The following is a 27,945-nucleotide window of genomic DNA, read 5'->3' on the forward strand; positions in this document are numbered from 1 at the left end:
AGGTAGGCGGCTGGGTGGCTGTAGCCCTGGCCCTCCTCTTCCCGGCAGCCGGGGGAAGAGCTGGGCCTGCCTACCCCCTCAGAGAGAGCGGGGCTGGTGAGCGTAGTGAGCAGGGGCATAGCCTCCTAGTATGTTTTAAAATAAAACTGATTAGACTGGCAAAATAAAAAACCTATAGCTTTGGACCACAATTTAGCAAAGTTCTTGAGGATGTGAAGCCATTAGTTAAAGTTGCACAGGGGTATTTAAGCACCTAATTGACTCAGCACTTTAATGCAATGATTGCCATTTCATTTCACAGTAAGCGAAAAAATACATACAACAGAAATCTGTATCTGGGACATTTTATTAAATACAACTTTACAAAAATCAGTGCAGACTTGTTAGCTCTTGCCAACTTTACTAGAAGAAGGTTTCTAACACTAGAAAAGTCAGTGTTTCTGTAAAGTTATAAAACCTTCAGCCCTGATCCTACACCCACTTTGGGTGTAGCCATGCAGAGGTCATTACAGGATTGAGTCCTAGACTCCTGGGCCACTTTAAATGGCATCCATTCAAATGCAAGACTGACTAATGGTTAGGATACACTGTTGCCACTAAATGAGCAGCAAACACTTTCCCCCTAAATGAATAGCACTGATGTATCCTGCAAGTTACTACTGCTAGTAAATGTATAACTCAGCTCTGATTTTACTGCTGACTGGATTTTATGCAGATTAAGGCTATGTCTAGAATGCAGGGTTATATCGGAAAAAGATATGCAAATTGCAAAATGCAATTTGCGTATCTTTTTCCACTTTTTTTTCCGGAAGAGGCTTTTCCAAAATTTGGTCCATCTACAGAGGGCTAAAATTTCTGAAAAACCTCCTCTTTTAGAACATCCTTCATTCCTCATTCAATGAGGAATACAGGGATGCCGAAAGAACACGTCTGCTTTATTGGAAACTGTTCCAAAACAGTGGATGTGTTCCTTGGGCGCGGCAGTGTAGACACAGCCTTAGGCTTCAATTCTGCCAGTACTTATCTATTTTCAGTACAGACTATGCAGTCCTTAAAGTTAAGCATGTGCATAAGGGATGGCAAGGCCTTAGTAAGAATCTCATTTAAATACAGGTCCCTAACACAAAATTAAAATAGTTTAGAATTTAAATTAACATTTAAAACATTTAATGTCAGATTATCCAGTTTCTCTGTCACGTGCCTGTACAATTCAACTATATACAATATACTTTAACATGTACAAAACCTCATGTTATAATGCTGAAAAGTTATCTTCATAAAGTCACAGTACAGACTTATCTGGCTTGTTAAAATGGAAACAATCACACAAAGTTTTCACATTCATAAGGGACAAAGTAACAAAAATATTGATATAACCTGCATATAAAGTTCTTGATAAGGAGCAATGTACCATACACTTAGTGAAGATGAATGTTTGTAATGAACAAGTCATAAATTCTGTGGCTGATATTAAATACGAAGTGTACCTGACTTGGTACTTGTACATGCAGAACAGTGGGCAAACTAGTCATTAGTATGAAATGTGAAGTCTTAAAATAGCAGCCTACATCACTGCAAAATATAAGGCCTTGACTGCACAATTGGCTTCTAACAGATTTACAGCCAGGACTATGCAGTTTAAAATGGTTGGGGGCTGAATGTTTCTAAAGTCATGTTAATACAATCTCATTCGAAAGCTATCCTATTACAGTACAATACAAGCAGAGTTTCTGAACCTGATTATAACAGTGACTCCATCCAGGCTGACTGGTTAAATTGTGTTAGGTCAGTACTCAGTAAAAATGCCATTGAGCAATGGAGATAAAACTGTACAGAGCCATAGTTATACACAGAAAATTATGTGAAAGTCAAAGTGTGTGTAGTGGAGGTAGAGGGGGCTTCTCAGAGGAGGGGATCAGCAGCAATACAAAGTATCAGATCTATGGATGCTCCAAAACAAATCAAGTGAAGGAAAAGAGACGGTAACACCAAGGCACACCTTACAACACACCTAAGATGTGTTTAGATTTTTTGGGGGTAGGATGGAGTTTGAATTTAAAAGATCCATTTATATCCAAAAGGGAGCAGTAGTTAAAAGGTCACAGAGCGACGACCAAATGCTTTTTAATGTAACACTTGGTTCTAGCGGATTACCATAAAAGATATCACTTCATAATTTGCCATGACTGCCACCAAATTTACTAGCACAAAACTAGAATCTAAAACCCATTACAAAAAGTATTTTTAGTAAGAAAATTGCTGTAGGTGTTACATTTATAACAGTGGTACGATTTTTCCCCCCACCAAAAAAACCCCTCTAGACTTCAGTACCAATCCAGCAACAAAATGAAAGTAAACTGCACTTTAAATGAAGGAAAAATAGGTACCTGTACTTTAACAAACATCACTATTGAAAATTTTCATTTTTAGATTGTGTGCACTGAAAATTCTGGTCTTTCCTGGTACTCTTTTAAATTGCATATTTCCATTTGATGGTGTCTTCTTCAAAAACAGGTTATAAGTAAAGAAATTACCATGTTTGGAATCTGGTGATACAGATAGCTGAGTCAAAATGAAAAAAAAAAAACCACAACTTATTAGCTTTTCTACAAGTAAATAGTTCAAAGCAATTAAAACAGTTTAAATTTTCACATAGATTGTGTAATTATTAGTCTTACTGACAAAAATAGGGTTATCAGAATGAAATGTTTACAATCAGGAACATAAAAGGAAAAGAGCCTATTACAGTAGTATATTTAGGCTAGCCCTAAGTAAATACAGGTTTGTTCACTATAAGACATTGACTAACATTTATTTTAGTTTGCAGTATTTAACTATGGGACTTCCCGTTTCTCCTGAGAAGCTATTCCAGAGTCCATTAGTTCATATTAAATAAGGTTTTTCCTGTTCAGTCTACATTTTCTTTTTCAATTTCATCCCATCATTTGATTTTTACCTCTTGATTCACTCCTCCCATGAAAAACCCATCTCTTACAAATGTTCACAGTGTGTAGCCAGAAAAGATTTCCCCACCTTTACAAATAACGAAGTATCTGCAGCTTATTCTTTCAAAAGTCAGTCCTAACCATTCTCTGTCTCATCTGTTTCTTTTGTCCAAACTCCCTCCTGTTTATGTCTTTCAGGCACTAAGGTGTCCAAAACTGATCAGAGTTCAATATTCAGTTTATAAGTGAACTAAAAACTGGCAATTGTTTGCATGCATTTTGCATTACCACAGGAACAAGACAATTTATTATCTGCTTAAGAGAAAGGGAACTTTTTTGGGGGTACTCATCTAAACATTCCCAGGACCCTTTTTTAGGATAATGAACAAGAATGCAATTTTGCCACATTTATTTCTAAATGTGAAGCTTTCCTTCAAAATGAACTGAATTCCTTTAGCAGAAAACTGATGGAACTTGCAATACTCACTAGCAATTGCCCCCAGCATGTGCAAATGCTGGCTTGAAACAGAAACTAAATTCAAGGACAAAGTACACAGCCACCAAAAAATGTTATTTTAAATTGGTAAATCATTATCTGATTAAAGTGTCAACTCTCGTGTAAGTATTTCCTGTCAGATCTCTCTGAGCATACTTAACACAAATGGGCTAAATCCTAGTAATATCCTGGTCCTTTGCTCCTAAACCCCCAAAGTCCATTTTGCTTTATTTCAGAGTGTGCTATTGAGTTTTCTATTGAGAGAAGTTTTGTTTATTTCTCACCTTCTCTATTCTTTCCATCAGCTGTAGAAGCCTAACCTCTGATTCATTCTGAATACCTGAAATACCAGTTGGATACAACTGCCTCCTCCCTCTTTCTTCCCTTCCTTCTTCAATGTTTCATAAAAGTGAGTTGAGTCAGTGTTGCTCTCTTTTTATTCCTGCCTTCATCACATTGATCCTGGTGTAAGGTGGCTGGACAGCCTCAATCACCAAAGTGTCATCAATCAATCTGACATGTTTGCGGCAATCTTAGCACAGGGCCCATATTAATCGTGCAAATTAAGTTCCATAAATAACACATGGCCTGAAGTTCTAACTCTCCCAATCTTACCTCACTTTGCACTTGCTACATACACAGTACTTCGTGCACAATTTCCAAGACCATTTGAAAAAAACAAAATTTGGCTGTAGAACTGCCAGGTCCCTTTAGAAAGTATGTTAAAACACAAACTGGGCAGGGAAAATCCCAACATGTAAAATAGGAGACCACTCACTAATGTAGAAAAACTTAGAAAAACTCTTACCTTGGTTTGAATTAGTGTTTTACAGTTACTAATATTGAATCCATCATCCTCTGAGTTTTCATTTACTTTAATGTTTGTCTCCTCCAAATCATCTTTGCTGTCTCCTGAAACATCCTAGTAAACAAGGAGCAAAATTTAAAACACTTTTTATAATATTAAGTGTCCATCAATGTCAGAATGCTTTACTCAGAAATGGGCTGCTGCCTAGTGAAAAAATGTTCCCCTCTCAGAACTAATAAACAAACAGACATTTAACTTTATTTTTGGAAGCTAAAATATAAATCTGAGGTGTACCGGTAGTTCGGAATAGGAATCCTAGTTCGAACTACCTAGCCGCGCTGCACGGGGTTCGAACCAGCGGGGTTTTAAAAATGGCGGCTCCCCGCTTATGCAAATGAAGCCCGGGAAATTCAAATCCCAGGCTTCATTTGCAAGTGCAGTATGCCTACATTACCCTCCTAGTTCGAACTAGGAGGGTAGTGTAGACATACCCTGAGTAACTTTCCCGGACCAGAGGAAGAGCTCTGTATAGCTAAAAAGCTTCTCTCTTTTTATCAATAGAAGTTGGTCCAATAAAAGATATTACCTGACCCATCTAATCTCTCTAATATTGGCATAAAGGCATTTTATGCCATCATAGTTATTCCTTCACAGAAATAGTGTTTAACTGTACCAGTATAAGGCACTTCTATACTGATATACTTGCATTGACATGAAAACAGTAGTAATGCTCCTTCAATTAAAAATAAAATTACACCCCTAGTTATGCTAGGATAACTCATGTGTAGACCAGGTCTCATGAGACTAACCAGCACTACAGTTTTGTATGATAAATTTGTGTGAAAGGTTGATTAATCCAGTTAACACCAAGGGTTTCAAATAGACAACTATCAAGAACCTAACAGCAATTATTAATGAAGATATTGCTACCTCTGAAAAACAGAGCAAAAAGATTAAATTTATGCTAACTAAACAAGTGATAATAATGAAAAGCTACCTCCAAATAATCATTCCAACATAAAAAAAAACAGTAAAAAATTCCACTTTGAGATTAAAATTTTGCTTTTTTTACACTTTTAATTTATTTAAAATACAGTTTCTCCATTTTTCCCCTAAAATGGGTGAAATGATTTGCGTAAAGGCAAACTGACTATTGTGTTCCAACCTGCCACAGGTAGGCCAGATATTCAAGCGTATGATACTGAATCAGCCCAAGTGATTTTGTTTTTCACAAGGAACAGTTCAATATCTGCTTCAACTGACTTCGTTGGGCACTGGACTGAACTCAGAATATCTTATATAAATTCTGATAATTTCTCTACCTCAAGTTATACAAAAAATCCCTACATTAGTGGAACTCTGCCAACTAAACCTAAAATTGACGCTGTAATCAAAACAAAGTGATATATTGTCATTACGATGGAGTTTCCAGTAAATTCTGTTATAAATTGGCAAAGACAGCCAGAATTTGGTCTTTGCACCATAATAATAGTTATAACATTTTGGCAGAGAACATCATAAACTAAGGATTTGTCTACACATAACAGTTTATCTGGAATAAAGGAGTGTGAATTTAAAGTGGTACTATTCTTGATTTATGTCATGATTCTGGAATAAGTGTGTCCACACAAGACATTAATCAGGAATAACTTCTTGTGTAGACAAGCTCATACATCATCAAAAAGGCCTTAGTGGAAAACATTTGTATTTGCAATCCACCAAAACATGGTTCCTAGAGAAGCTTTGTGACTGAGAAATGATTTTTTTTCTGCCTAGACTACTTAAATTAATACAAATTAAAATTATACACTTACACTGGTCTTTTAGCCAAACATATCTTTAAATTACCTTTTGATTTACATCTATTCCAAGAGCAGATAAGAAGTTTTCCTGGCAATGGGATTTATTCCAGAGTCTTCTTAAACCCATGGTGCTACTGGAGTCTCTAAGAGTTCTCCAGAGGTTTCCAGAGTCAATACTAGAAAAAAAATGCAACTTGAAATTGTAGTTCAAAGAAAGTTTCCAAACAAAATCCAATTGAATCCACACCTCATATAAAGCCATTATTTAATTTTCAATTCAAATGCAACCTTCTAGGAGACAACTGTATAGAGGTACACCTGGAACCACCTTCTATGGAATCTTAGAATTATTTCTTGAAGCCATCAACCCAACTTGCTAACAAAGATGCATGATGTTCAGTGATATAAGCAATGGCAAAAAAAGTATGCATGCTTTTTCCTCATCAAATAAATAGCCAGGGCGCGACAAATCAGTGAATCTACTTACCCATGGCGAATAGATTTCAGCCAGTCACCCCATTCACCTGCAGCGTGCGCATGCACAATGCAGGTCTTGTGCATGTGCAGTGAGGGGCTGGCAAGTAGATTTCGCTGCGGTTTGTCAAGCCCTCTAAATAGCCACACAGTAAGAACATTTCTCAGCAATCTTTATATGCCCCATATCTCCAGAATGAGTAGAAGTAAATAGGAAATAGATATTAGAAAAATCATGATCCAGAGGTGGTGATGTCCAATTTATGTTGTGGAGAGCAAGCAGGTACAAAAGCAGAGTGCTAGTTCTTTTAAAAGGCAGTTAACCTAGTTTGGTTATTCTGTGTCTCACAATCCTCATTCTTTCAGCTGTCATGTTGCATTAAGCCAGCCTGATAGTCACGTGAGTTACCTTTCATATTTGGTCTCATCTCTGTAGGTGTGATTTCCTCCTCTGTGATGCTCAAAAAGTATTTAAAGCAAAGACCCAGTTCCAAGGAAACACAAAGGAAAAGAATAAGGCATCTAAATCAGGATGTTAAATTGAAGAAGGTTCTTATGCCTTATGCATCATCCATTGTATCTGTGTACTTTCCAGTAGCATTAAGTGATGTGGCTAACCTCTGCCATGGGTTGTTTGTCACATATACTATTTAGGTTCTTTGTATGTTGCACAGCACCATAATATTGGTGTGCCTTCCAAGAATTAAAAATAACAATCTCTCTCTCTCTCGCCTTTCCCACCAATAAATTACCTGATCAAATTGGTATGCATAAGAGGAGCTTACTGAGGGAAAACTAAATAAAAACATTTATTTTATTGTATATTACTGTATAATCCTGGGATGGACAAAAAGGCCTCCGTGGGCCAGATCTGGTCCGCCAAGTGGGTTGATCTGGCCCATGGAGGCCCTGCTGCTCCCCCGCCCCCAGGCCATTTAGGACCTGGGGGCAGGGGAGAGCGCAAAACTTCCTCCCGCCATGCGAGGACTTCAAAGTGCCACACGCTCCTTGCAGGGTGGGAGGAGATGTCATGCACTTCCTCACCCCCAAGCCTCAATTAGTCTGGGGGCAGGAGAGCTACACAAAGTTTCCTCTGCTCTCCCCCCTGCCCTGCGAGGAGCTCACAGCACTTCAAAGTGCCATATACTTGTGCAGGGCGGGGGCAGGGCGAAGGAAGCTTCGCGGAACTCCCCCGCCCCCAGGCCCTGATTGGCTGGGGAGTGGGGGGAACCCGCAAAGCCTCCTCCTGCCCTGTGATGAGCATGTGGCTCTTAGAAGTGTTTCATGCTCCTCACAGGATGGAGGTAGGGCAGGAGGAGGCTTCACGCACTCCTCCTGCTCCCAGGCCAATCAGGGTCTGGTGGCAGGGGAGCTGCGTGAAGCTTCCTTTGCCCTGCCCCGGCTCTGCGAGGAGCATGCGGCACATCAAAGTGCCACATGCTCCTCACAGGGTGGGAGGAGGCTTAGTGCGCTCCCCGCCCCCAATTGGCCTGGGGGTGGGGGAGCATGGGAAGCCTCTTCCCGCCCTGTCAGGGGCATGGGTACCTAGTGGGAAGGGGGTGCAAAGGGGCTCCCCCACTCTCAGACCAATTATGGTCTGGGGGTGGGGTAGCCTAGAATCATCCTGGCCCTGCCCCTTCCAGTTTAGGCCCTGCCCCTTCTGGAGTTTTGAAGTGGTCCCCGGCCAAAAATTGTTGCCCGCTCCTGGTATAATCTATTGACCGTTACTAACGTAAAGCACAAATATCCAAGACTACTTTGTTGGTTACAATGTTCCAGATGTATGCTGAAACAAGCACTGCTACCAGTGCAGAAATACTAATCCTTCAAAAACAGATGACAAGTTGATCAGCATTCCAGCAGACTTAACAAACAGTCAAGTTACCCATTGCAACCACTGATTAAGGAGAGCATGTAGCCTAACAGGAGGAGCATAAATTACTGGAGGAATTAGGAGGCTCTGGTCACAAAAGTACCCATGGCTGGGAAAGAAAGACCTGTGCTGACATTCTTGGTGAAAGAGAAACAGGCAAAAAAACCCAACAAAACACAACAATAGTCCTGACACACCTTAGAGCAGAGGATAGCAAAAGGGCCTCTGGGGGCTGGATCTGGCCCACCAAGAGGGTTGATCTGGCCCACGGATGCCCTGCCACTCCCCTGCCCACAAGGCCAATCAGGCCTGGGGAAAGGAGAGCATGTAAAGACTCCTCCCATGCGTACAGCACTTAAGTCAACCATTAGGGTTGACTCTAAGCAGGACGTGTCCCTTGCAGGGTAGGGGCAGGGAGTGAAATACTTTGCGCACTCTCCCCACCCCCAGGCCAATCAGTACCTAGGGGCGGGGGGAAGCATGCAAAGTCTCCTCTTGCCCTGCAAGGGGCACGTGATGCTTAGAGTCAACCGCCAGCTGTCACTCTGCTGGCAGCTGACTCTAAGCATGGTTCCCCCTGGCAGGGCACAATCAGAGAGCGAGAGATTTCCTGTGGTCTCCCCGCCTAAAAACCCTGATTGACCTGGGGGCAGGGAGAGCACGCAAAGTCTCCTCCTGATGCCAGGGGCACAGGCGCCTAGAGGGAACTGCCAGCTGTTCAGAACAGCTGGCGGTTCTCTTCAGGGCATAGGTGCAAAGACTTAATGCACTTCCTCTGCCCCCAGGCCAATAAGGGTCTGTGGGCAGGGAAGCACAGAAGTGTCCTGGCCCCTAGGCCACTTCAAAATTTTTTGAAATGGCCCTGGACTACAATTATTGCCCACACCTGCCTTAAAGGCTAACAAAAAATGTAGATAGTATCATGAGCTTTCGTGGTTACAACCCACTTCTTCAGATGATACCATCTACATTTTTTGGTTGTCTCTAAGCTGCTGCAGGACTATTTATTGTTTTTTAATTTTTTTCAGTTACAGGCTAACACGGCTATCCCTCTGAAACAACACATAGATATGCGGGAAAGAGAAAGAAAGTTGCAGCGGGGAATGGGAGGACTTATAACACATCAGTTCCTACAAACGTCAATGACTTTAGTGTGGAACACATGTATTCCAGGGTGACTTATAGCGGTGACCCAACATAGTTTATTTTAATTTGAAACAAGTACATTTATCCCTCTTTCCCCCCCCCCCCCCCACCAATTTCTTCTTTCAGAAAAATTAACAGTATTATTGCCAGGTCGACTTAAATTCATTACCAAAGCTGTCTCTTCATAAATTCAGGAATGCCAATGTCTTCATTATCTGTGTCAAGAACTTGATCTAGGCTTCTTATGTTCTCTGTGGACTGTGGAACAATGACTTCTGGAAAACTCAACTTAAAAATATTCTCACAGCTGATGCTGGCCTAGAAAAAGCAGAGTTTTATTAAACACCTCATAAGGCCAATCCTGCAGTTCACAAAGGACCTGATCCAAAGCTAACTGAAATCACGGGGAGTTTTTGCCAGCGACTGTAAGCCTGATGCAAATAGGGATGTAAGTGACTACTTGAGTAGCTTACTACATGATAAACTTAGGCTTATCGGATAGTTGAGTCATTATTTGACTACTCGCCCCCCCCACACACACACACTGCCTCTATATCAGAGGCAGCGGGGAATGGGGGGAACTGGCTTTTAAGCCCGTTCCCCCCAGCACCGTCTCTGCAGTGTGGAGAGGGTAGGGGAAGTAGAGCCGCAGCTGTCCTGGAGCTGGCATAAGCAGGGACTGCTTAGTCCCAGATCATGCCACCCTTGGGAGCTAACCCCAATGCGGCTCTGCATTTTGAATGTAGTAAGAGCCCGGGTCCTGTGCACCCCGCTCCTACTACATTTAAACGGCAGAGCCACAGCGGGGGGGTGGGGGTGAAGATAGTGAGCGCCCCTTTTTTTGACCAAACAAGTAGTCGATAGAAATTCCATTAACTACTTGATTAGCTAATTAACTGCTACTTAACATTCCTAGATGCAAAGGCCATTAGCACAACAAACACTGAAATCTAGGAGAGTTTTGCTTGAATGAAGGATTGGGCAGAATACGTGAAAGATATGGAGACTAGGTACAACTAGATATATCAACATTATTATAAGTAGTCAAACGCTAACTCTACACACACAGTTTATAGGCTGTCTAATAAAGATTAAATCAATGTCTTTGGTTCACTTCCGTATGTGTGCATCACAAAATGGTGCTTTTCTTTAATTGCTAGTATAGAGACAGAAGGGAGAACTTACACGTTTCTCTTATGACAATAATGACTGAGGATTTTCAGGTTCAGATCTTAGTTCATATGAATGATTTAAGACATGCAAGCAGTCCCAGTGCAATTAATAGGATTACTTGCAGGAATATGGGCTGCTCATGTGAGTAACAATAGGAAGAATCTAGATCTGTTCTAGAAATGCTCAGTCCATCTGCTCCAAAGATTCAATTTTGACCTTTAATTTCATTTTTGTCCAGAATGGTAAATTATTTTAATGATTTTTAAAAACTGTTTGCTTGGATTGCAATATTCCTGTAGTATGTTTCCAACCCAAACCCAGTAATTGCATGAGAACGGGGAATTAAAATTATCTATTCTATTTTCATTGTCTCAGATGAATAAAGTGGAAAAATTAAAAATGCCATTTTAAGTGTAAATCAACACTAGTCCAGGGACTTTTCCAAATATTAATTCAAATAGCTTAAATCTACAGGTGGTTCACTATCAAATTATAACTATCTCTAAGCAGGTCTAATTTTGGGACTAAGCTATTTGTATCTCCTTAAAGCACCTCAGTGTGTGGAAGGTAACAAAGGGGAGCATCTTATAACATTCTTTAATCCATTATGTGTGTGATGGAGTTAGCAAATTATCCAAGTGTTGTAGGGTACTTAATAGTGACAACTTGGAAATCAGGAATGTAAACTCTGGAGTCTTTTTTCTATGCCTTTTTACAGCTATAGAGAAGAAGACTGTTCTTGGTTGGACAGGACATACTTAATCCCTCTCTGTGCAGCTGGTGGAAGACTTATGTAAGGAATGAGCCTGGGCTGCCAGTAAGTCTCAAGGAATGATGGCGCATCCTAGGTTGTCCAAATATTTGTCTGATAGTCAGAAAAGAGATTTACTTCTAACGTGTAGGCTCAGATGAGCGAACTTTCCTGAAGAGTTATTGTTGAAGTGTCCAAACCATCTATATCGATATACATGGAGCTGGAAAAATTGTTCATGCTGTTGTACATATGTAACAGCATGCTGTATTAAGGCTACGGCTCACCAAATGTCATGTGACAGAGCACCTCCTGTAAGATGGAGCCTGATTAGTCAAAGAGGGAGAGGCAGGGAGACAGGAAGGAGTGGGTGGGACTCTGTATCAATCAGGTAAATGAGCTGGTAGGTAATACTTGCAGGGATTAGAGGCCTTATTAGGGAGAGGCTTTTGGAAAGGCCCGGCAGCAATTCCTGAATTTCCTGAAGGAATCATAGTCTATGAAAGGTGTATGTTGAGCTGATACTGAAGTTTTTGTTAAAGAAAATGCTGAAATTATGCCACTGCAAGGAGCTTTATTCAAAGTATGGGCTAGTGAGCTGACCCACCAGCATACAATATAGCCAGATATAGGTAAAGTTAATACCAATACATATTTGTCATTTTCTTGGCTATGAAGCTCTTAAATATGTGTAGTTGTCTTCTCTGCTTAGATTATTTCTAACACTCAACTACGGCATTATTTTCCTTCATCTTATGGTTTTGTCATATTGCTATTGAATGCCTAGTGGTTCCCAATCTTTTTTATACTACAGACCTGCAAATCCATTCACAGACTTTTAGTGGACTGGTAATATTTTATTTGCCTATTCATTAGGCAAATGAATATTCAAATATGCAAATAAAACATGACCAGTCCGCCAAAAGTTTGTGAATGGGTTTGCCAGTCCACGGTTTAAAATGCCCTGGTCCTCAGAGGCCCCGAGTGCTAGCCCTAACCACTAGAGCCCACATCCCTCCACTCCCCACCCCCCCCGGCCAGCCACTAACCCCAGGGTCCTCTTCACCCAACCCCAGCCTGCCACCCTCAGAGCCCCCCGATGCCAGCCCCCTGCCTCTTAGAGCCCCCGTACCAGATTCCCCAGTGCCAGATCCTGTTTCCAGGGCCTGACTGCACCCAACACCCTCAGACTTCCCCCCAGTGCCAGCCTCAATTTCCCCCCCCCCCCCCAATATTAGCCCTGTTCCCAGTACCCCCCAGTACCAACCTTAACCCCTAGAGCCTCCCTCCCCGCTAGCCCTGCCCCCAGAGTCCCCTGCCTGGCACTGGTTGGCTGAGAGGTGGGGCAGGACACGCCTCTCCCAACAGCTGTGGTGGGAGGGGAGGTGCTGGGCAGTGTATCCCAGCCCAGGTCCCCAGAGCCATCACGGCCCGGCAGCCAGAGGGTCGCAGCCCGGCTGGCATAATGCATGTCAGAGTTGAGATCAATTACTTTGCTAAAGCAGTGAGGAGTCCTGTGGCACCTTGTAGACTAACCGAAGTGTTGGAGCATAAGCTTTCGTGGGCAAAGACCCACTTCGTCTGATGCACCTGACGAAGTGGGTCGTTGCCCACAAAAGCTTATGCTCCAACACTTCAGTTAGTCTATAAGGTGCCACGGGACTCCTCGCCACTTTTGTAGATTCAGACTAACACGGCTACCCCTCTGATACTTTGTTAAGGCTAGGTACAGAGGAATTACCATATGAGACTAGCTTAATGGTCATTCTTGTCCAGTATCCTGACTGACAGTGCCCAATAGGAGATATTTCAGAAGAAGGAATAAAATACATTATAAGATTTATAACTGACAATTAGGTAATAATATGGGGGGAGGGGGGGGGGATGGAGAGCAGGCCGAATGTTTCTTCGAAGGCCCAGGAATCTGCTCGTAGACTTACAATCCAAGGCCTAAGGTTTCTGTCTTAAATTATTACTATTTATTACTGGTAGCAGTGACAATGTGCTAGGCATACTCCATACCCAAGATGCAGACACTGCCCCAAAGAGCTAACAGTTGAAGGCAAGCAACATACCAAGAGAGCAGGGGAGCGAAGGATAAATTGTGTTATGTTCATTCCCAGCAGACCATTGTAGTCTCTCTACTATGAAATTGCACACACAACTCAAAGTGGGGTATGCCACTCAAATGTATCAGACATCTCATTGCTTTGGTTAACCATGAAGATTAAAGTAGAATGTTGGTAGCAGAAGAGATTTAAATTATGTTTAGAGAGATATCAAATGACTTGGTATAGTCTGTTTTGATTAAGAGTAACTAGTAATGTATATTTATCTCTCCATATACTCCCCTATCTTCTGTCCCAACACACTCGGACTTCTTGTCCTAGTTTTCAAAACCCTCCACAATTTAGCCCACTTCTCTATACATCCTAATGTCATATCACTAGGCAACTCTTACCTTTCTTTGCCAGTGATTCCAGCCTTAATCACCACTTTTCCCACAAGTCCAAACTACCCTTTGTTTATGGGTAAAGTTACCAGTCAAAATCCATAAAGTCACCACCCCACTCAATCCTCTCTCAAAATTCACTTCTGGCATTTAGAAAACAGCCATCTGGTAACACACAGATAGGTGGTAAGTTATAACTGCTGCTATGATTGGCTACGTATTATGTATACTATTAATCCCTGCTTTTAAATATATAAAATGTTTGTAACCCTATCCTACTCTCCCACATATTCCAGTAATGGTGACAGCCCGGTCCTTTATATAAGTCCCTCCCCCAAAGCATGTACAGTAGTTTATGTTGCTGATATGAAACAACTGAATCGGAATGCAGCATATAACATTAAATATTAATCCATGGTAGTTAATGAAAATGAATCATTTCATAATCATCAACGTTGCATTTAATTATATTTTCCTCCTCCTAAAAGTGTATCCTCCCAAAGTGCTGTTTGTTGAATGCGCTTTCTAGAACCCCAAGGGAACTGTAGAATAATAAACTTTTAGCAGTGTCTGACTTACTAGTAATACATACCTTATCCAGAGAACTAGCACTAGTTTCCCTCCCATCCTGTGGAGATGGTTTGCAGCAGTGACACACATGAGAAGTATTGCAATGTTTTCCATTTAACTCTATACCATTTTTAGAAGTTTTTGTTTCTGATGAATTCACCAAAACTTCAAGAGTGTCAATGATGCTCTCAGACTTGACTAACGATTCATTGAAACTTTCAAAATCACCCCAGGAACTATTGGGTTCTGATGTACAATGAATGCTCTCAGAAAACTCTTCACAACTTCTTCTTCTAACTTTCTCCAGGGAGAGGCTCTGCTGCATCATATCAAGTTCCACTGTATCTTCTTCATTTCTGCTTTCTTTTCTGTTACATTCAGCAATTCCCTCATTATTTTGACTTAGAGACATACCGCTCATTTTGGCTGTAAGATGCTCTTTCAAAGACAGACAGCTTAATCCTTCTATGGTGCTAGGACTTTTCACCAATTGCTGGTCCTGAATTTCTGTGTTATTGCAATAATATGGGATCACTGGTAAAACTTACAATGTAGAAAACAGACAACATAGTTTAGATGTTAAAATCTAATGTTTCCAAAGAATACAAATCTTCATTTCTCTTAAATCATCTGTAATAACGATGCTAAAGAACAGTATGTCCTTCACTCTCGCCCCCGGTCATCAACATTGTGTAGGTTATTCAGTCTGACTTTCATTCCACTCAGGATTTCAGTCTGCAAAAGATTGTAAATAAAGACATTTGTGATAATGGCTGTGTAAAGCTAAGAAGAGGAAACTGATAAAGAAAAAATGTTCACATATAAACACATTCCAATATTATACTGTTGTAAACAGCAATTTAAAAGGACAACTTAAAATGATCCAGCTGAAATTTGCTTTTTACTTTTGGTAACACTTTGTGCCTAATCAGTTTCACCATGTCCCTTGGAGTCTGTTTTGCCTTCATATAGCAAAAGTTTAAAAGAGATTTTTTTAAAGGTTGTGCATGTGTGTGAGGCAGAATTGTAAAATTACAAGAATTGGCCATGGAACTGCAGGAGAGTTATAGTACCTTTACTTTTTAAAAATAGCTTAGAGGCCATTTTGACTTCTAAAGAACACCTGTGTATGTAAAGCCGAATGTCTTTATCTTGGATATTAATATTTGAAAGCTGTGATTTAATCTTAAAATGCTTAACACATGCAAATTCGTGTGATAAAGAAATCTGAAGTCCTATAGTAATTGTTGGTGTTCAGTCCATACTAGTCTTGATATTAGAGCTTCCTTAGAAACTTGACAGTGAGAACAAGTACTGTAATTACTTGTGATTTGTCCTTTTCAGATGTGTTCATTTTTTTTTAATTGTATCCTTTGGTATATATGGTTGTGACTATTTTCTTCCACTATTTGATCTGAGGAAGTGGGTCTGGCCCACGAAAGCTCATCATCTAATAAACCATCTTGTTAGTCTTTAAAGTGCTATATTGTCCTGCATTTTGCTTCAGCTACCCCAGACTAACACGGCTACATTTCTATCACTGTAATTACTTAAGCTGTTTTACATGCTTGCTGGTTCTGTGACAACAAGTCACTGTGAGGTTTATTTCAAGATGATCAGCAGGCAGGGAAATGGGGCAAAACTCAGGACTGCAGTGTGCCCTGGGGCTTTTTCTGCTAATCCCTTCCCCCCATAGTGCCAGCCTTTGCTTTTGTACATGGCACCACATTATTAGCACTCTGCCCAGAATCAGACTCAGCAGTAGGAATAATCCCCGGGCAAGCGCCTCCTGTAAAGGTCTGCTTTCAGTCCAGCGCCCTCCTTTATTCTCCCATCAGAGGAGTAGCCGAGTTAGTCTGGATCTGCAAAAACAAGGAGTCCTGGGGCCCCTTAAAGACTTAACAGGTTTATCTGGGCATAAGCTTTGGTGGACAAAGAGCCACTTCCTCAGATGCATCCGACTAAGCCGGTTTTGTCCAGGAAAGCTTATGCCCAAACAAACCTGTTAGTCTTTAGGGCGCCACAGGCCTCCCCCCTGTATTCAATGGCAAGGGGCATTGTCACTCTCCCCACCTCCGCGCCTGCCCCTGCCTCGGTTTCCCCACCTGCCCCATGGAGGCGACGGCAGCGAGCCCGGCTCCGCACCGTGTCTAGCGGGCAGCCGCCGCGCCAGGCCGGGCTGCCTGAGAAGCGCTGGACGAGGTGCCGGCCGCCAGTTAGCGCCGCTGAGGCCGGATCGGGGTCGCGCGAAGCTCCCCCCGCCCGCGCCACGGACCCTGCCACGGCCGGAGCCCCCCTTTGGGCCAACGGGTCCCTCCCCCACAGGGGCCGGGGAGAGGGACGGGTGCTGGCCCCGCCCCGCAGGGAGCGCAGGGGCTAAGGGGAGCGGGCCGGGCCCGGCCTGTTGCCGCCGCGGGGGAGGGGCAGCCTTACCCGCACCGCCGCGCGCGGCCAACGACCGCCGCTGCCTCGGCCACCGCCACTGAGGGGCAGCGGTTGAATCCCGGCGCGAGCCAGCACCGGCCGGCCTGGGGGCGGGGCCGGCGGGCGGGGTGGGAGGGAGCGGGGGCGTGGCTGAGGAGCACAGCACGGGAGTGAGGTCACCGGCAGGGAGTGGCACTTACTGTCGCTAGGGGCGTGGCTACATTTCGGGGGCGGGGCTTAGAGGTCTTTAGGCCTGTAGAGAGACGGTCAGCCTCCCCATGGAAACGGTGGGGGGAGGGGAAGGAAGTTGAGTGTTAATCCTAGTGGCTGTGCAGGGAGGCCCAAGTCAGCCAGGCCTGCAGTGTCCCCTTCACTGGCTCTGGCTTCTCCTTAGTGCCCAGGCAGGACACAGGGTTTGCCTGCACTGCAGCCCCAACGTGCTCTTTGCAAACAGGGGGGAAGGCTCATAGGGACACAAGGGAATGCTACCTCTCCCCGACTGCTTGCTGTGTCCGTAGGGTAGCCAGTTTTGGTTGGACGTATTCTTGGAGATTTAATCCCATTTCACAATCCTTAATTAAAGATTGATTTTTAATTCCTGGAGATGCCGGGCCAGGGCTGGAGGGCTGGCAACCTGGTGCATTGGTGGGGGGGTCAAACTGGGAGATGTGGTTGCGGGTTTTCGTGGTTGGGTGTGAACCTGTATCTTTCCTAGACAAAAGCCATCTGAAAGTCCTGTCTGTATCTCACATGCCATCAGGTCAGTTTAACTGTAGCAGATGTTGCCATGTCAGTATCATCAGCCCTGATTCTGACTCCCCACTATAAAGAGCACAGAAAGTGCTTCTTAACTTCAAGCCCACACGAACTGTTCCAAAAGTGAAGCTCTAGCAGGCGTAGTTGTCAATATTGTCAAAGTGTTGCCAGGGACAGTGCAGACAAGCTGGAGGCCTGGGGGAAGCTAAGGTGCTAGAACAAGGGTGGGTGATAACTTTTGAAGGGGGTCACTTTGCGAATTTCGGAAGTGGTTGTGGGCCACCCTGAAAGGGGTGGGGCCTCGGGTGGAAGGGGCGGGGCTAGGAGACTTTGAGTGCTCCCCTGCCCATCAGTCTAGGGGTGCAGAAGTGCATGAAGTCTTTGCCCCCTGCCCTGCCAACTGGCAGTTCCCTCTAGGTGCCGCATGCCCCTGGCAGTATGAGGAGACTTCCTGCGCTCCCTCTACCCCCAGGCCAATCTGGGCCCTCCCCTGCCAAGGAAGGAAGGATAAGAGCACAGCAACATCAGGAGGAGAAGGAAAAAGAGGCTTTCCCCTTAGTTTGGGAGGCACCTCCCCTCTCCTCCCAGCACTATGCCTCCCAGCCTCTGTGAAGGGGCTGGGGCTGGGGCTGGGGCAGCAGACATAGTCTCTGGGTCTCCCGTCCTGAAGGGCTGTGCACCCTTGGCTGGGGGAAGGAGACTTTGCACGTTCCCCCCAGCCTGGGGGGCAGGAGGAGCGCGTGAAGTCTCTCACTACCTGCTTCACCTTATCAGGGGCAGGGTGGGGTGTGTAGTGAGAGACTTTGCGCACTCTCACCGCCCCCAGGCCAATCAGGGCCTTGCAGGTAGGGGAGTGCACAAAGTCTCCTCCCCTCACCAGGGTGCACAGTTCCCTCAGGTTGCCGCATGCCTATGGCGGGGAGAGGAGACTTCGCGCGTTCCCCAGTCCCCAAGTCTAGATTGGCTTGGGGACGGGAGAGCAGTTGGGCAGCTGTGGGTTGGATCAGCCTGCTTGGCAGGACAGATCTGTCCCACGGAGGCCCCTTTGCCCACCCCAGTGCTAGAAGGTTGAGGGCTTGTTTGTGAATTTTAGGATGGCTTTCATATGAATATCTTAATTTGGCACTTTGGGGATAGATAGGGCACCCATAGTCATAGCTAATCCTTTGAAGACCCCGACAACCATCTAGCACCACACAAACCTCTGCCCTGACAGCTTGTCCACAGAGCTTAAATTCTTTAGCGTTTTTTCCTGGAGACTGTTACAGCCCACCCCATTCTCCAGGGGGTGCACTGGGACTTGGGGCTTCGGGCTTCAGCCTCACGGATGCCCTAAAACAGCTTTGTGGCTCCATAGAGGGTGGAAAACCTCCATTTGGGAACTGTAACAGCATCAAACTGGAATCCATGTTTGAAAATATTTACCAGAACTCCACTCCAGCTAAATGTAAGTCTATGTCTCCCAACCTCTCAATATCTTGGAGTGGGAATTAGCTTAAAACTGTTTGCTTAAGACTGTCAGAGCTGTTTTCTCTCCCCCAACATCACCGTTTGGGGTGGGCATAGATCTTTGTATCTCTCTAGTGGCTTTTCACATGAGGGGATGTGAGGTTTCTCCAATAGTTAGCACCCATTCTTCTCCATTTTCTCTCTCTCCTCTTTTAAATTGTGTTATCCCTCCCCCTTCATGGGTTCCCTCAATTTTTACCCCAAGGCCTTTATCTTTCTGGCTTACTATTGTTCAGCTCAGTCATGAGTCAGATAACACAATTTGTGAGTCTGAAATTCTGTTATTTTAAAGACAAATAAAAGTTGGGTTCTTTTTATTCACGTTTTCCTGCACAACCAGGAGAGCTAGAAATATTTTTCTTTTCTTTTCTTTTCTTTTCTCTTTTTGGAGGCAGCTGAAATGAACACATAATTGCAAGACTCCAGGAGCTAGAGCTTTTAGATAAATACTAACATTGTGAGACTTGGGATAAAACCCTGCAAGTTAGCAATGCTGCTGTACTTCACTGCGTGGCTTCCTATTAGTTCCTCAGATTTGTCCATATTTTTTCCTATTTTGTGTGTTCCTCTCTCTTTGCCTCCTCTATTCCTTATTGCAGCACTGGGGCTGGAGAGCTGAGTCTCCCACTGTACAATCCTGAGCTGGGAGATGTTGATCCTGCTGCTGTGTAGAGCCTGCCTAGACTGAGAATTCCACTTCACTTGCTTTCTCTCTGGCATGCCCAAAAGCTGAAGCAGGGAGCAGAATGGAGGCACTCGGCCCAAGGCTGCTGCTTGCTGGCTCTGCTCTCTCACACACTCTATTGGCAGGAACGCAGATTTGAAACAAGCACATAAACAACCCCCTTCTCCCCCCCATCTTTTCCTTAGGCCTCTTGGTATGACTCACGGCCCTCTGGCAGTCCCCCCAGCCAACCTGGGACAGTTATAAATGGAAGGAGAGAGGTTTTCTGGAGCAGGGACTAGGGAGAACTGTCTGTGCATTTCACAAGTATGCCTCCCACACCTCTTTACTCCTGTTCCAGGCACCAATGCTATACTTGGAATGAGAGGCTGGCCTGAATGTAGGGAAGTGCCCAGCTGCACAACCAGAGTAGCATTTTATAAGACTGAAAACCAACTCCCTACTCCCTCACTGTAACCATTTCCTGGCCTTCATATCACCCCACTATCCTAGGCTGAGGATATGGGGAAGGTCTGGTCATTCTTTGAGATACATACCACATGTAACTTACTCATTGTGTGGTGCATTAACCATCACACATGCGCATATGCATGACGGAGCTCTTCATGCTTCCAGCCCCCTTCCCACTTTTGCCCTGTAACAGTGGAGCTGAGCTGTTTGCTCCTTCCAGCTCCTGAGATTGGTTTGCAAGGCTTTACCGTGGGAAGGCAGCCTTGAAAATGTAAAGGGCAAGGAGCTTCCTAACCAAAGACTGAGAGATTCCTTTACATTCCAGACTCCCCAAATCAGAGAGGCCCCACAGCCATGAGCTTTGTAGGGCCTGAAAGCCTGGCTGTGGCCAGTTGGAATCTGATGTATAATTAAAACTGGAGGTGGGAGATCTGAGGAGTGCTAGAATTTGGCTCAAACTCTTGGGCTGTGTCTAGACTGGCATGCCAGCTGTCTACACTGGTCGCTTGAATTTCCGCAAGAACACTGACGATCTCATGTAAGAAATCAGTGCTTCTTGTGGAAATACTATGCTGCTCCCGTTCGGGCAAAAGTCCTTTTGCGCAGAAGGGCCAGTGTAGACAGCTCAGATTTGTTTTGCGCAAAAAAGCCCCGATCGCGAAAATGGCGAGTGGGGCTTTTTTGCACAAAAGCGCGTCTAGATTAGCACGGAAGTTTTTCCACAAAAAGTGCTTTTGCGGAAAAGCGTCCGTGCCAATCTAGATGCTCTTTTCCGCAAATGCTTTTAATGGAAAACTTTTCCGTTAAAAGCATTTGCAGAAAATCATGCCAGTCTAGATGTAGCCTTGGTGTGGGGGAGGAGGAGGGCCTTGTGCGTCCTCTTACTGAAACACTAGCAGCCTCACTAAGAAAACTCCAGAACAGTGAGGTAACAATGTTCTTTATTTATCTCTCTCTCCCTAGCAGATAATAGCTCACTGTGGGAACAGCAGCTGCAGGCTCTGGGCTCCTGAGTCAGAAGTGAGGCATCAGATTCATACAATACGCTGGGGCTCCCCCTAGTCTGACCAAAGAGTCCTAGCAAAACTGTGCCATCTAGTGTAAGTAACCAACCCTTCAGGGCCTGTTACAAGGGTATCAAAGTTGCTGAAAAAATGATGGCTGCTTGTGCAAAGTTCAGGACTGTTCTGGCTTGTGTCTTTACTAGGGTTGCCAGATGGTTTCAGAAAAAATACAGACAAAAAAAAATCCGCCAGGAAAAAGTTTGTTGAGAGAAAAAAAAAAAAGGACTCTGAGAGTTGTTAAAAAAAAACAAACCCAAAAAACAAAAACAAAAACAAACTACTGTGGCCCCTTTAAAAGCCATGTGGTGAGGCTTTTTGGCCCTAACAGGCTGCCAGCGGCTGCTTGCCATCTTGCCTCCCTATGCTGGGCCGGACAGCCCCCCTGCGGAACCCAGTAAGCACGAGGGTTGCCAGGCTGCCTCCTTATTGAGCTGGACAGCCTGGGAATTTCGCTTCCTGGCCAGGAAAAAATCAGAAAGTACCAGGCATTTTAGGTGTCCGTGATTTTCTGAATTTTTTTTACCGGACAGGAGATGAAAATACCAGACTGTCCGGTTCAATACCAGATACCTGGCAACCCTAATCTTTACTGTAGAATTATCTACATTCCTGTTAACTCCTCCTGAGTTAGCCTAGTCCAGGGCAGAGCTACTACTATGAATGACACACGAGTTGCTGCCAAAAACATAGTGCAGTGCAGGCTTATAACCCCCTTCAGACCTGCCAAATCAATTAAAACCCTCACTATACCACAGGTCCCATTTTGGCTGGGACAGTCCCTTTGTAAAGCCCTGTCCTGGCTGTCCCAACTTTTTTTTTACAAAAGTGGGCATTTGACTCTTTTGCTCTTGCCAACTTGATCATCTGGCAAGAAAAAACAGGACAAGCGCCCACTTTTGTCAAAGTGGGGTGTAGTACAGAGGAACATGCAGGAAAGAGAGACATGTCAGGCTACATCTAGACAGCAAGCGTCCTTTGGAAGAAGCTTTTTTCGGAAGAGATCATCCGAAAAACTTCTTCCGAAAGACAGCGTCCACACTGCATAAGTGCATTGAAAAAGCGATTTGCTTTTTCAAAAGAGAGCATCCAGACTGAATGGACGCTCTCTCTCATGTAAGCTGTGATTGCTGTGGATGGAATGGCCACAAGGGCATCTGTGCCTTTTCCTCTTTCCTCTTTTTCCGAAAGAACTCCCTCTTCCCCATCCACACAAACCTTCACAAAAAGGTTTCTTCCTCGTAGAATGAGAATTACCAATGCCGGAAAAACCCCTCGTCCGTTTTTCTGACAAAACTCTGTAGTGTAGACATACCCTCAGAGGAGCTGAGAAATCTGATCCAGTGTTGCATTAGAGAAGAGTAGTTTGCCTTGTGGCCCTATTGCTTATATCCTTCCTCCCAGAGAAAAGGTGTAAACATTTTATCTGTGTTTGAAACCTCCCTTGGGTACTGATAAAGTTATAAAGTTGAGTCAGTGTAAAATATGAGAGGGACTATTCATTCTGAATGAGATTATGGTTGATGAATGATGCAGTCATGATGATCCGCCATTATGTCCAGCAGCTGTTGTAAATTATTATCTTACCTATCAAACTGATTTGGTTGCGGTAAATTACACAAGGGCTATGTCTAGACTACAGGTTTTTTTTAAAAAAGTGGTATTTATAAAAAAAACACAAAAACCTTCACCTGCATCTAGATTGCTGCCGCATTCTTTCGAAATTAAAATGAAGGAACGCGGAGGTTTTTTTGACAGCTGTAAACCTCATTTTACGAGGAAGAACACCTTTTTTCAAAAGATCTCTTTTGAAAAAAGGCGTTCTTGACCACAAACAGAGCTTTTTCGAAAGAGAGCATCCAGATTGCCTGGGTGCTCCCTTTCCAAAAAGCGGATTGCTTTTTCAAAAAAGTTGTGGCTGTCTAGACAATCTCTTTCAAAAGAAGTGTGTAGTCTAGATGTACCCTAGCAGAGCAGTTTCTAGTCTCTGTGCTAAAACTTGTAGCCAAAGTGATACAATCTGTGTTCATTTGTTATACAGGCAAATGCTTCAGCAGGTTTATTAAGTCTCAGTGTACCAGTGATAAGGATCTTTTAAACAGCAGGTGAAAGTTCTACCTTGACTTTTTATTGTTCAGAAAATTATTATGCCCCAATCAGAATTGTGAAAGCTGTTGCAGAAGCACTTGGATAGACATCCTCCCCATCCCAAAGACCTGCAACACTGATCCTCAAATGGATTTGGGCTGCTAGAGTCCATTGAAATGGACCTTCCAGCAGAGATTAGAGTGTATTCTCTCTCCTGCTTGGTTATGGCAACTAGGGATCATAGGGGACCCCAAGCTAAATAAGAGTCAACAGTACGACACCGCTACAAAAAAAGCAAACACAATTCGGGATTCATTAACAGGAGTGTTGTGAGCAAGACACAAGAAATCATTCTTCCACTCTACTCTATGTTGACTAAGCCTGAACTAGAGTATTGTGTCCAAATCTGAGCACAACATTTCAGGAAAGATGTGGAGAAATTTGAGGAGGTCCAGAAAAGAGCAACAAGAATGATTAAAGGTCTAGAAAACATGTCCTATGAGGGAAGACTAGAACAATTGGGGTTTTTAGTTTGGAAAAGAGAAGCTCGAGAGGGGACATGATAGCAGCTTTTAGGTATCTAAAAGGGTGTCAAAAGGATGAGGGATAAAAAATAGTCTCCTTGTCCTCTGATGATAGGACAAAAATCAATGGGCTTAAACTGCAGCAAGGGAGGTTTAGGATGGACATTAGGAAAACCTTCATAACTGTCAGGATGGGTAAGCACTGGAATAAATTGCCTAGGGAATCTTCATCATTGGAGATATTTAAGAGCAAGTTAGAGAAACATCTATGGTGCTTAGTCCTGCTGTGAGGGCAGGGGATTGGACTTGATGACCTCTTGAGGTAGCTTCCAGTTCTAAAAATCTATGTTTCTGTGATTTGTCAATACTTGTGTATATTGCATGTAGTGCGTCTGGGAGTCCAGTGAGGCTGGAAGCCACTAGGATTTTTCTGATGTGAGCATATATATACCCGTTGAAACATTTAAGGAATTCTAGGCATGCACAGTGAAATGAGTGGAGATATCTGCTGTTTGCTAATCCTCTTTTCACTGCTTGATTAGGTCTGAAATCCATTATTGCTAATGAGACTACGGGGGTAGGGGATGGAGGAGGAGATTTGTTCACAAGGGCTCGGAAATATGCTTCCTGGTCTGTGCTGAGCTGGCAGTGAGTATTAAATAGCTTGCCCTGAAATTTGACCAGCATTGTTAACTAGTGCTGAAGAAGGGTGTGTGACTTGATTAGTAGTGTTTATGTGCCACCTTGTTAAGCTTTGGCACTGGACACTGACAAAACTCCGTAAATGGCTGTACTGAAGTAGTAACACCATATAAAGAAAGTCATGTGATAATGAACTGCTACATTACAAGCTATTCCCCATCCACATTACAAGGAGTGTTTGACAGAAGTAGAATGTAATATTAACACTTTTTTATAGCTCCTGCCTTCCAAGGAATTCAAATATTAATTAAGCTTCACAATGCCTCTGAGATAGGGAAGGTAATGACCTCCCTTTTACAGGTGGCATGCAGAAAGATTAAATTATTTGCCCAAAGGAAGAGAGTGAGTCATTCTCAAAACCCTTAATTCATACTTCCAAGGCCTTTGTTCTCACATGAAGACCATGCTGGGTTCCCAAAGTAAACTCAATCAGAATTAAAATGATCAAATTATTTATCCTGGCTTGAATAAAAAGGTATTTGCTAGCTTTTAAAAAGTGCTGTGGAATTAGTTGGCAAAAAGACTCCATCACACTTGGAATTTCAGCTGTTCATGCAGCTCCAGTCAGACCTTGGGTGGGTACAAAATGTAGGGCCAAGCCACGAAGGGCTTCTACACACTCGCACTATTTGGGACTGGCATGCAGAATTCTTGTTACGGCCAACTGGGGTTCTGCACATGCAGGCTGACATACTTACCCCTGCACCAGCCCCTTTATGCCAGGAAAACGGGCCAAAGTGGCTGCTATCTGGGCTTTTCCGGGGTTACATGAGCTCCCAGTTATGTGTAATTTAGGCCACTGGCCTCTCCAGCCCCCACTGCAGCTGAACTGGAATAGCACAAAGGTGATTTAAACTTAGCTCCCCTCTCCACCCTGGTTATGTTTTTGTTGTTGTTCTTCCTCGGAGGCCTGATATATTTGAAAGCTGAACCAGTATAACTGCTTTGGTTAGAGGTGTGGGGCTTTTCAAGTCATATGTTTCTACTGGCACAATAAGTAGTGAGGATGCAGTGATACCAGTGTAAAGATGTCTTAAAGCACAGTGTATAGCTTGTTCCCCTTTCCTCACAAGCATATCTCTAGCAGCATAATGTTCCTTTACATGCAGATATAGTTGCATCCACTCTGGGGATATTGTACTGTTTGAATTACACTCATATAAGTAAAGCCATATAACTTTCTAATGTAGACAAGGCCTTTAAGAGCTACAGTCCAGAATCAAACTTGGAGTGTCTGCAGGACTTAGCCTTTCCCTACCAAGCTCTGTATTGAACCTCTGTTGTAGGCCACACTAAGAGAAAATAAATAGTTTAATAGATGAGCTCCCTCCTCCCCCTTTCCAATGAAGATTGAGATGCAGTATCTTCTGCATTCAGAAAGCAGAAACAGGGAGCTTTTCCCAGAACTGCACACATGTGATATGTACCAATGACTCTTCATTGTTACCAGGCCCGCTGCCGGGGCAGGGAGGAGGGGGATAAAGGGGGCAATTGTCACAGGGCCGGATAATACAGAAGGGCTTGGGCCTCTGTGGCTGTGTCTACACTGGCCACTTATTCCAGAAAATCAGCCGCTTTTCCGGAATAACTTGCCAGCTGTCTACACTGGCCCCTTGAATTTCCGGAAAAGCACTGACAATCTACTGTAAAATCATCAGTGCTTTTCTGGAAAAACTATGCTGCTCCCGTTCGGGCAAAAGTCCTTTTCCGGAAAACTGTTCCGGAAAAGGGCCAGTGTAGACAGCACAGATTTCTTTTCCGCAAAAAAGCCCCGATCGCGAAAATGACGATCAGGGCTTTTTTGCGGAAAAGCGCGTCTACATTGGCACAGACGCTTTTCCGGAAAAAGTGTTTTTCCGGAAAAGCATCCTGCCAATGTAGATGCGCTTTTTCCGGAAATACTTATAACGGAAAACTGTTCTAAGCATTTCCGGAAAATCATGCCAGTGTAGACGTAGCCTGTAAGTGGCAGCATCTGGAGCCCCAGACCCTTTGAATCGGCACTGGAGCACCATGCCATGCAGTGTGCACCTGGCTGCATTGAGACCATAGGGTTACATGCTGCAGTCCACGTGGTACTGAGGACAGGCTGTCCCTAGTCCTGCCCTTTCTGCCTGAAGCCCCGCCTCTCCTGGGATGTGAAGCAGGCCTCCCCCATCTTGCTGAGGGGCCCAGCGAGGCTGTCAGCCCCTCTGCTTATGGTAAACGTAGTCGTTCAGCTATCTCATCAGTCAATATTTCAATAAACGCTTTGCAACATAACAGTTAATATTGGCATATGCGGTACTGATGTATCTGTGTTAGTTCCAGCGTATTAGAGAGACAAGGTGGGAGAAGTACTAACTTTATTGGATCAACTCTTGTTGGTAAAAGAGACTAGTTTTTGAGCTTCACAGAGCTCTTCTGCTTCTAGTTCGCCACATTAATATGGTATCAGATTCTGGGATGAGATAGAAATTCAATTCCTTGCAGAATGTATATATAATACAGCCTGTGTTAAATGTAAATCTTTAATGGCAGCAAGACATGGGCTCACAGAATCATAGAAGATAAAGGTTGAAAGAGCTCTCTGGAGGTCATCTGGTTCAACACCCTGCTCAAAGCAGGACCAACCGCAAGTAAATCATCCTGGTTCATAGCCAGATGACAAGAAACTTCAGTGCTTCACAATACCTATCCTCCTGCTTCACAATAACTCCTGCTTCACAATACCTATCATCTTCTTTTTAAGAGTTATACAGCATCACTTGGAGATCAGAAGAGGGCAGTATGATACAAAAACATATTCATGGACTAAGTACTCTCACATCTACAGCCAAAAGAGGGCAGCATGTACCCTATAAAAAGTGTATTTGCTGCATTATTGAGGGTATGCCTCTGAAAGGAAAAACAAATCAGTCATAAAAATCAGTGAACCAATAGTTACAATTGGAGCTGGCCCATAACCTCAAAGTTTGGCTCTAGATTCCAACTTTCCCAAAATGCTAGGGCATTTGCATTCAGGGTGTTTGTTTCGGCTCACTTCTATTTATGGTAAAAACCAGGAAGGGATTAGGAACACCTTTACTAACAGCTGAATTTAGCTTCTAACAATACTGAACAAAACCAGTTAGCAGCACTGTCCAGAATATTAACATATGGATACAATTTAAAAAAAATCATAGCCACCCAAGTCCACATGCTGAGTCACATACACCTCTTCCCCTCCCCCACACACATAGTGGTGCTGCATCAATATGATTAGTGTTTGGATTAC

At 43.8% G+C, this 27,945-nt stretch overlaps 1 protein-coding gene across 2 annotated transcripts; it reads right to left on the reverse strand.

The window, feature by feature from the left end:
• Positions 1–328: 328 nt before the first annotated feature.
• CLBA1 (clathrin binding box of aftiphilin containing 1) lies at positions 329–17,081 on the reverse strand. 2 transcript variants are annotated; one of them, XM_075926439.2, is made up of 6 exons: positions 16,924–17,081; positions 14,513–15,225; positions 9,714–9,862; positions 6,098–6,227; positions 4,250–4,363; positions 329–2,562 (listed from the first exon to the last, which is right to left on the reverse strand). In XM_075926439.2, exons 2-6 carry the CDS (start codon positions 14,909–14,911, stop codon positions 2,395–2,397), a joined length of 960 nt encoding a protein of 319 aa, XP_075782554.2. In that variant the 5' UTR covers positions 14,912–15,225; positions 16,924–17,081; the 3' UTR covers positions 329–2,394. The 2 variants fall into 2 exon arrangements, with proteins under 2 accessions (XP_075782554.2, XP_075782555.2); XM_075926440.2 differs by lacking the exon at positions 16,924–17,081 and adding an exon at positions 16,596–16,877.
• Positions 17,082–27,945: the final 10,864 nt, after the last annotated feature.

This window comes from Pelodiscus sinensis, chromosome 5 (assembly GCF_052426305.1).
Source record: "Pelodiscus sinensis isolate ZL-2025 chromosome 5, ASM5242630v1, whole genome shotgun sequence".
In the NCBI taxonomy this organism is placed as follows: Eukaryota; Metazoa; Chordata; order Testudines; family Trionychidae; genus Pelodiscus; species Pelodiscus sinensis.

What these genes read in the sequence shown, in the direction of transcription:
- CLBA1 (XM_075926439.2), bottom strand. Translation starts at nt 14,911, where the DNA reads ATGAGCGGTATGTCTCTAAGTCAAAATAATGAGGGAATTGCTGAATGT. An exon ending in GTGCTAGTTCTCTGGATAAG is followed by an intron (nt 9,863 to 14,512) that starts GTATGTATTACT and finishes TGCTTTTTCTAG; the next exon opens with GCCAGCATCAGCTGTGAGAA. An exon ending in AAACACTAATTCAAACCAAG is followed by an intron (nt 2,563 to 4,249) that starts GTAAGAGTTTTT and finishes ATTTTGACTCAG; the next exon opens with CTATCTGTATCACCAGATTC.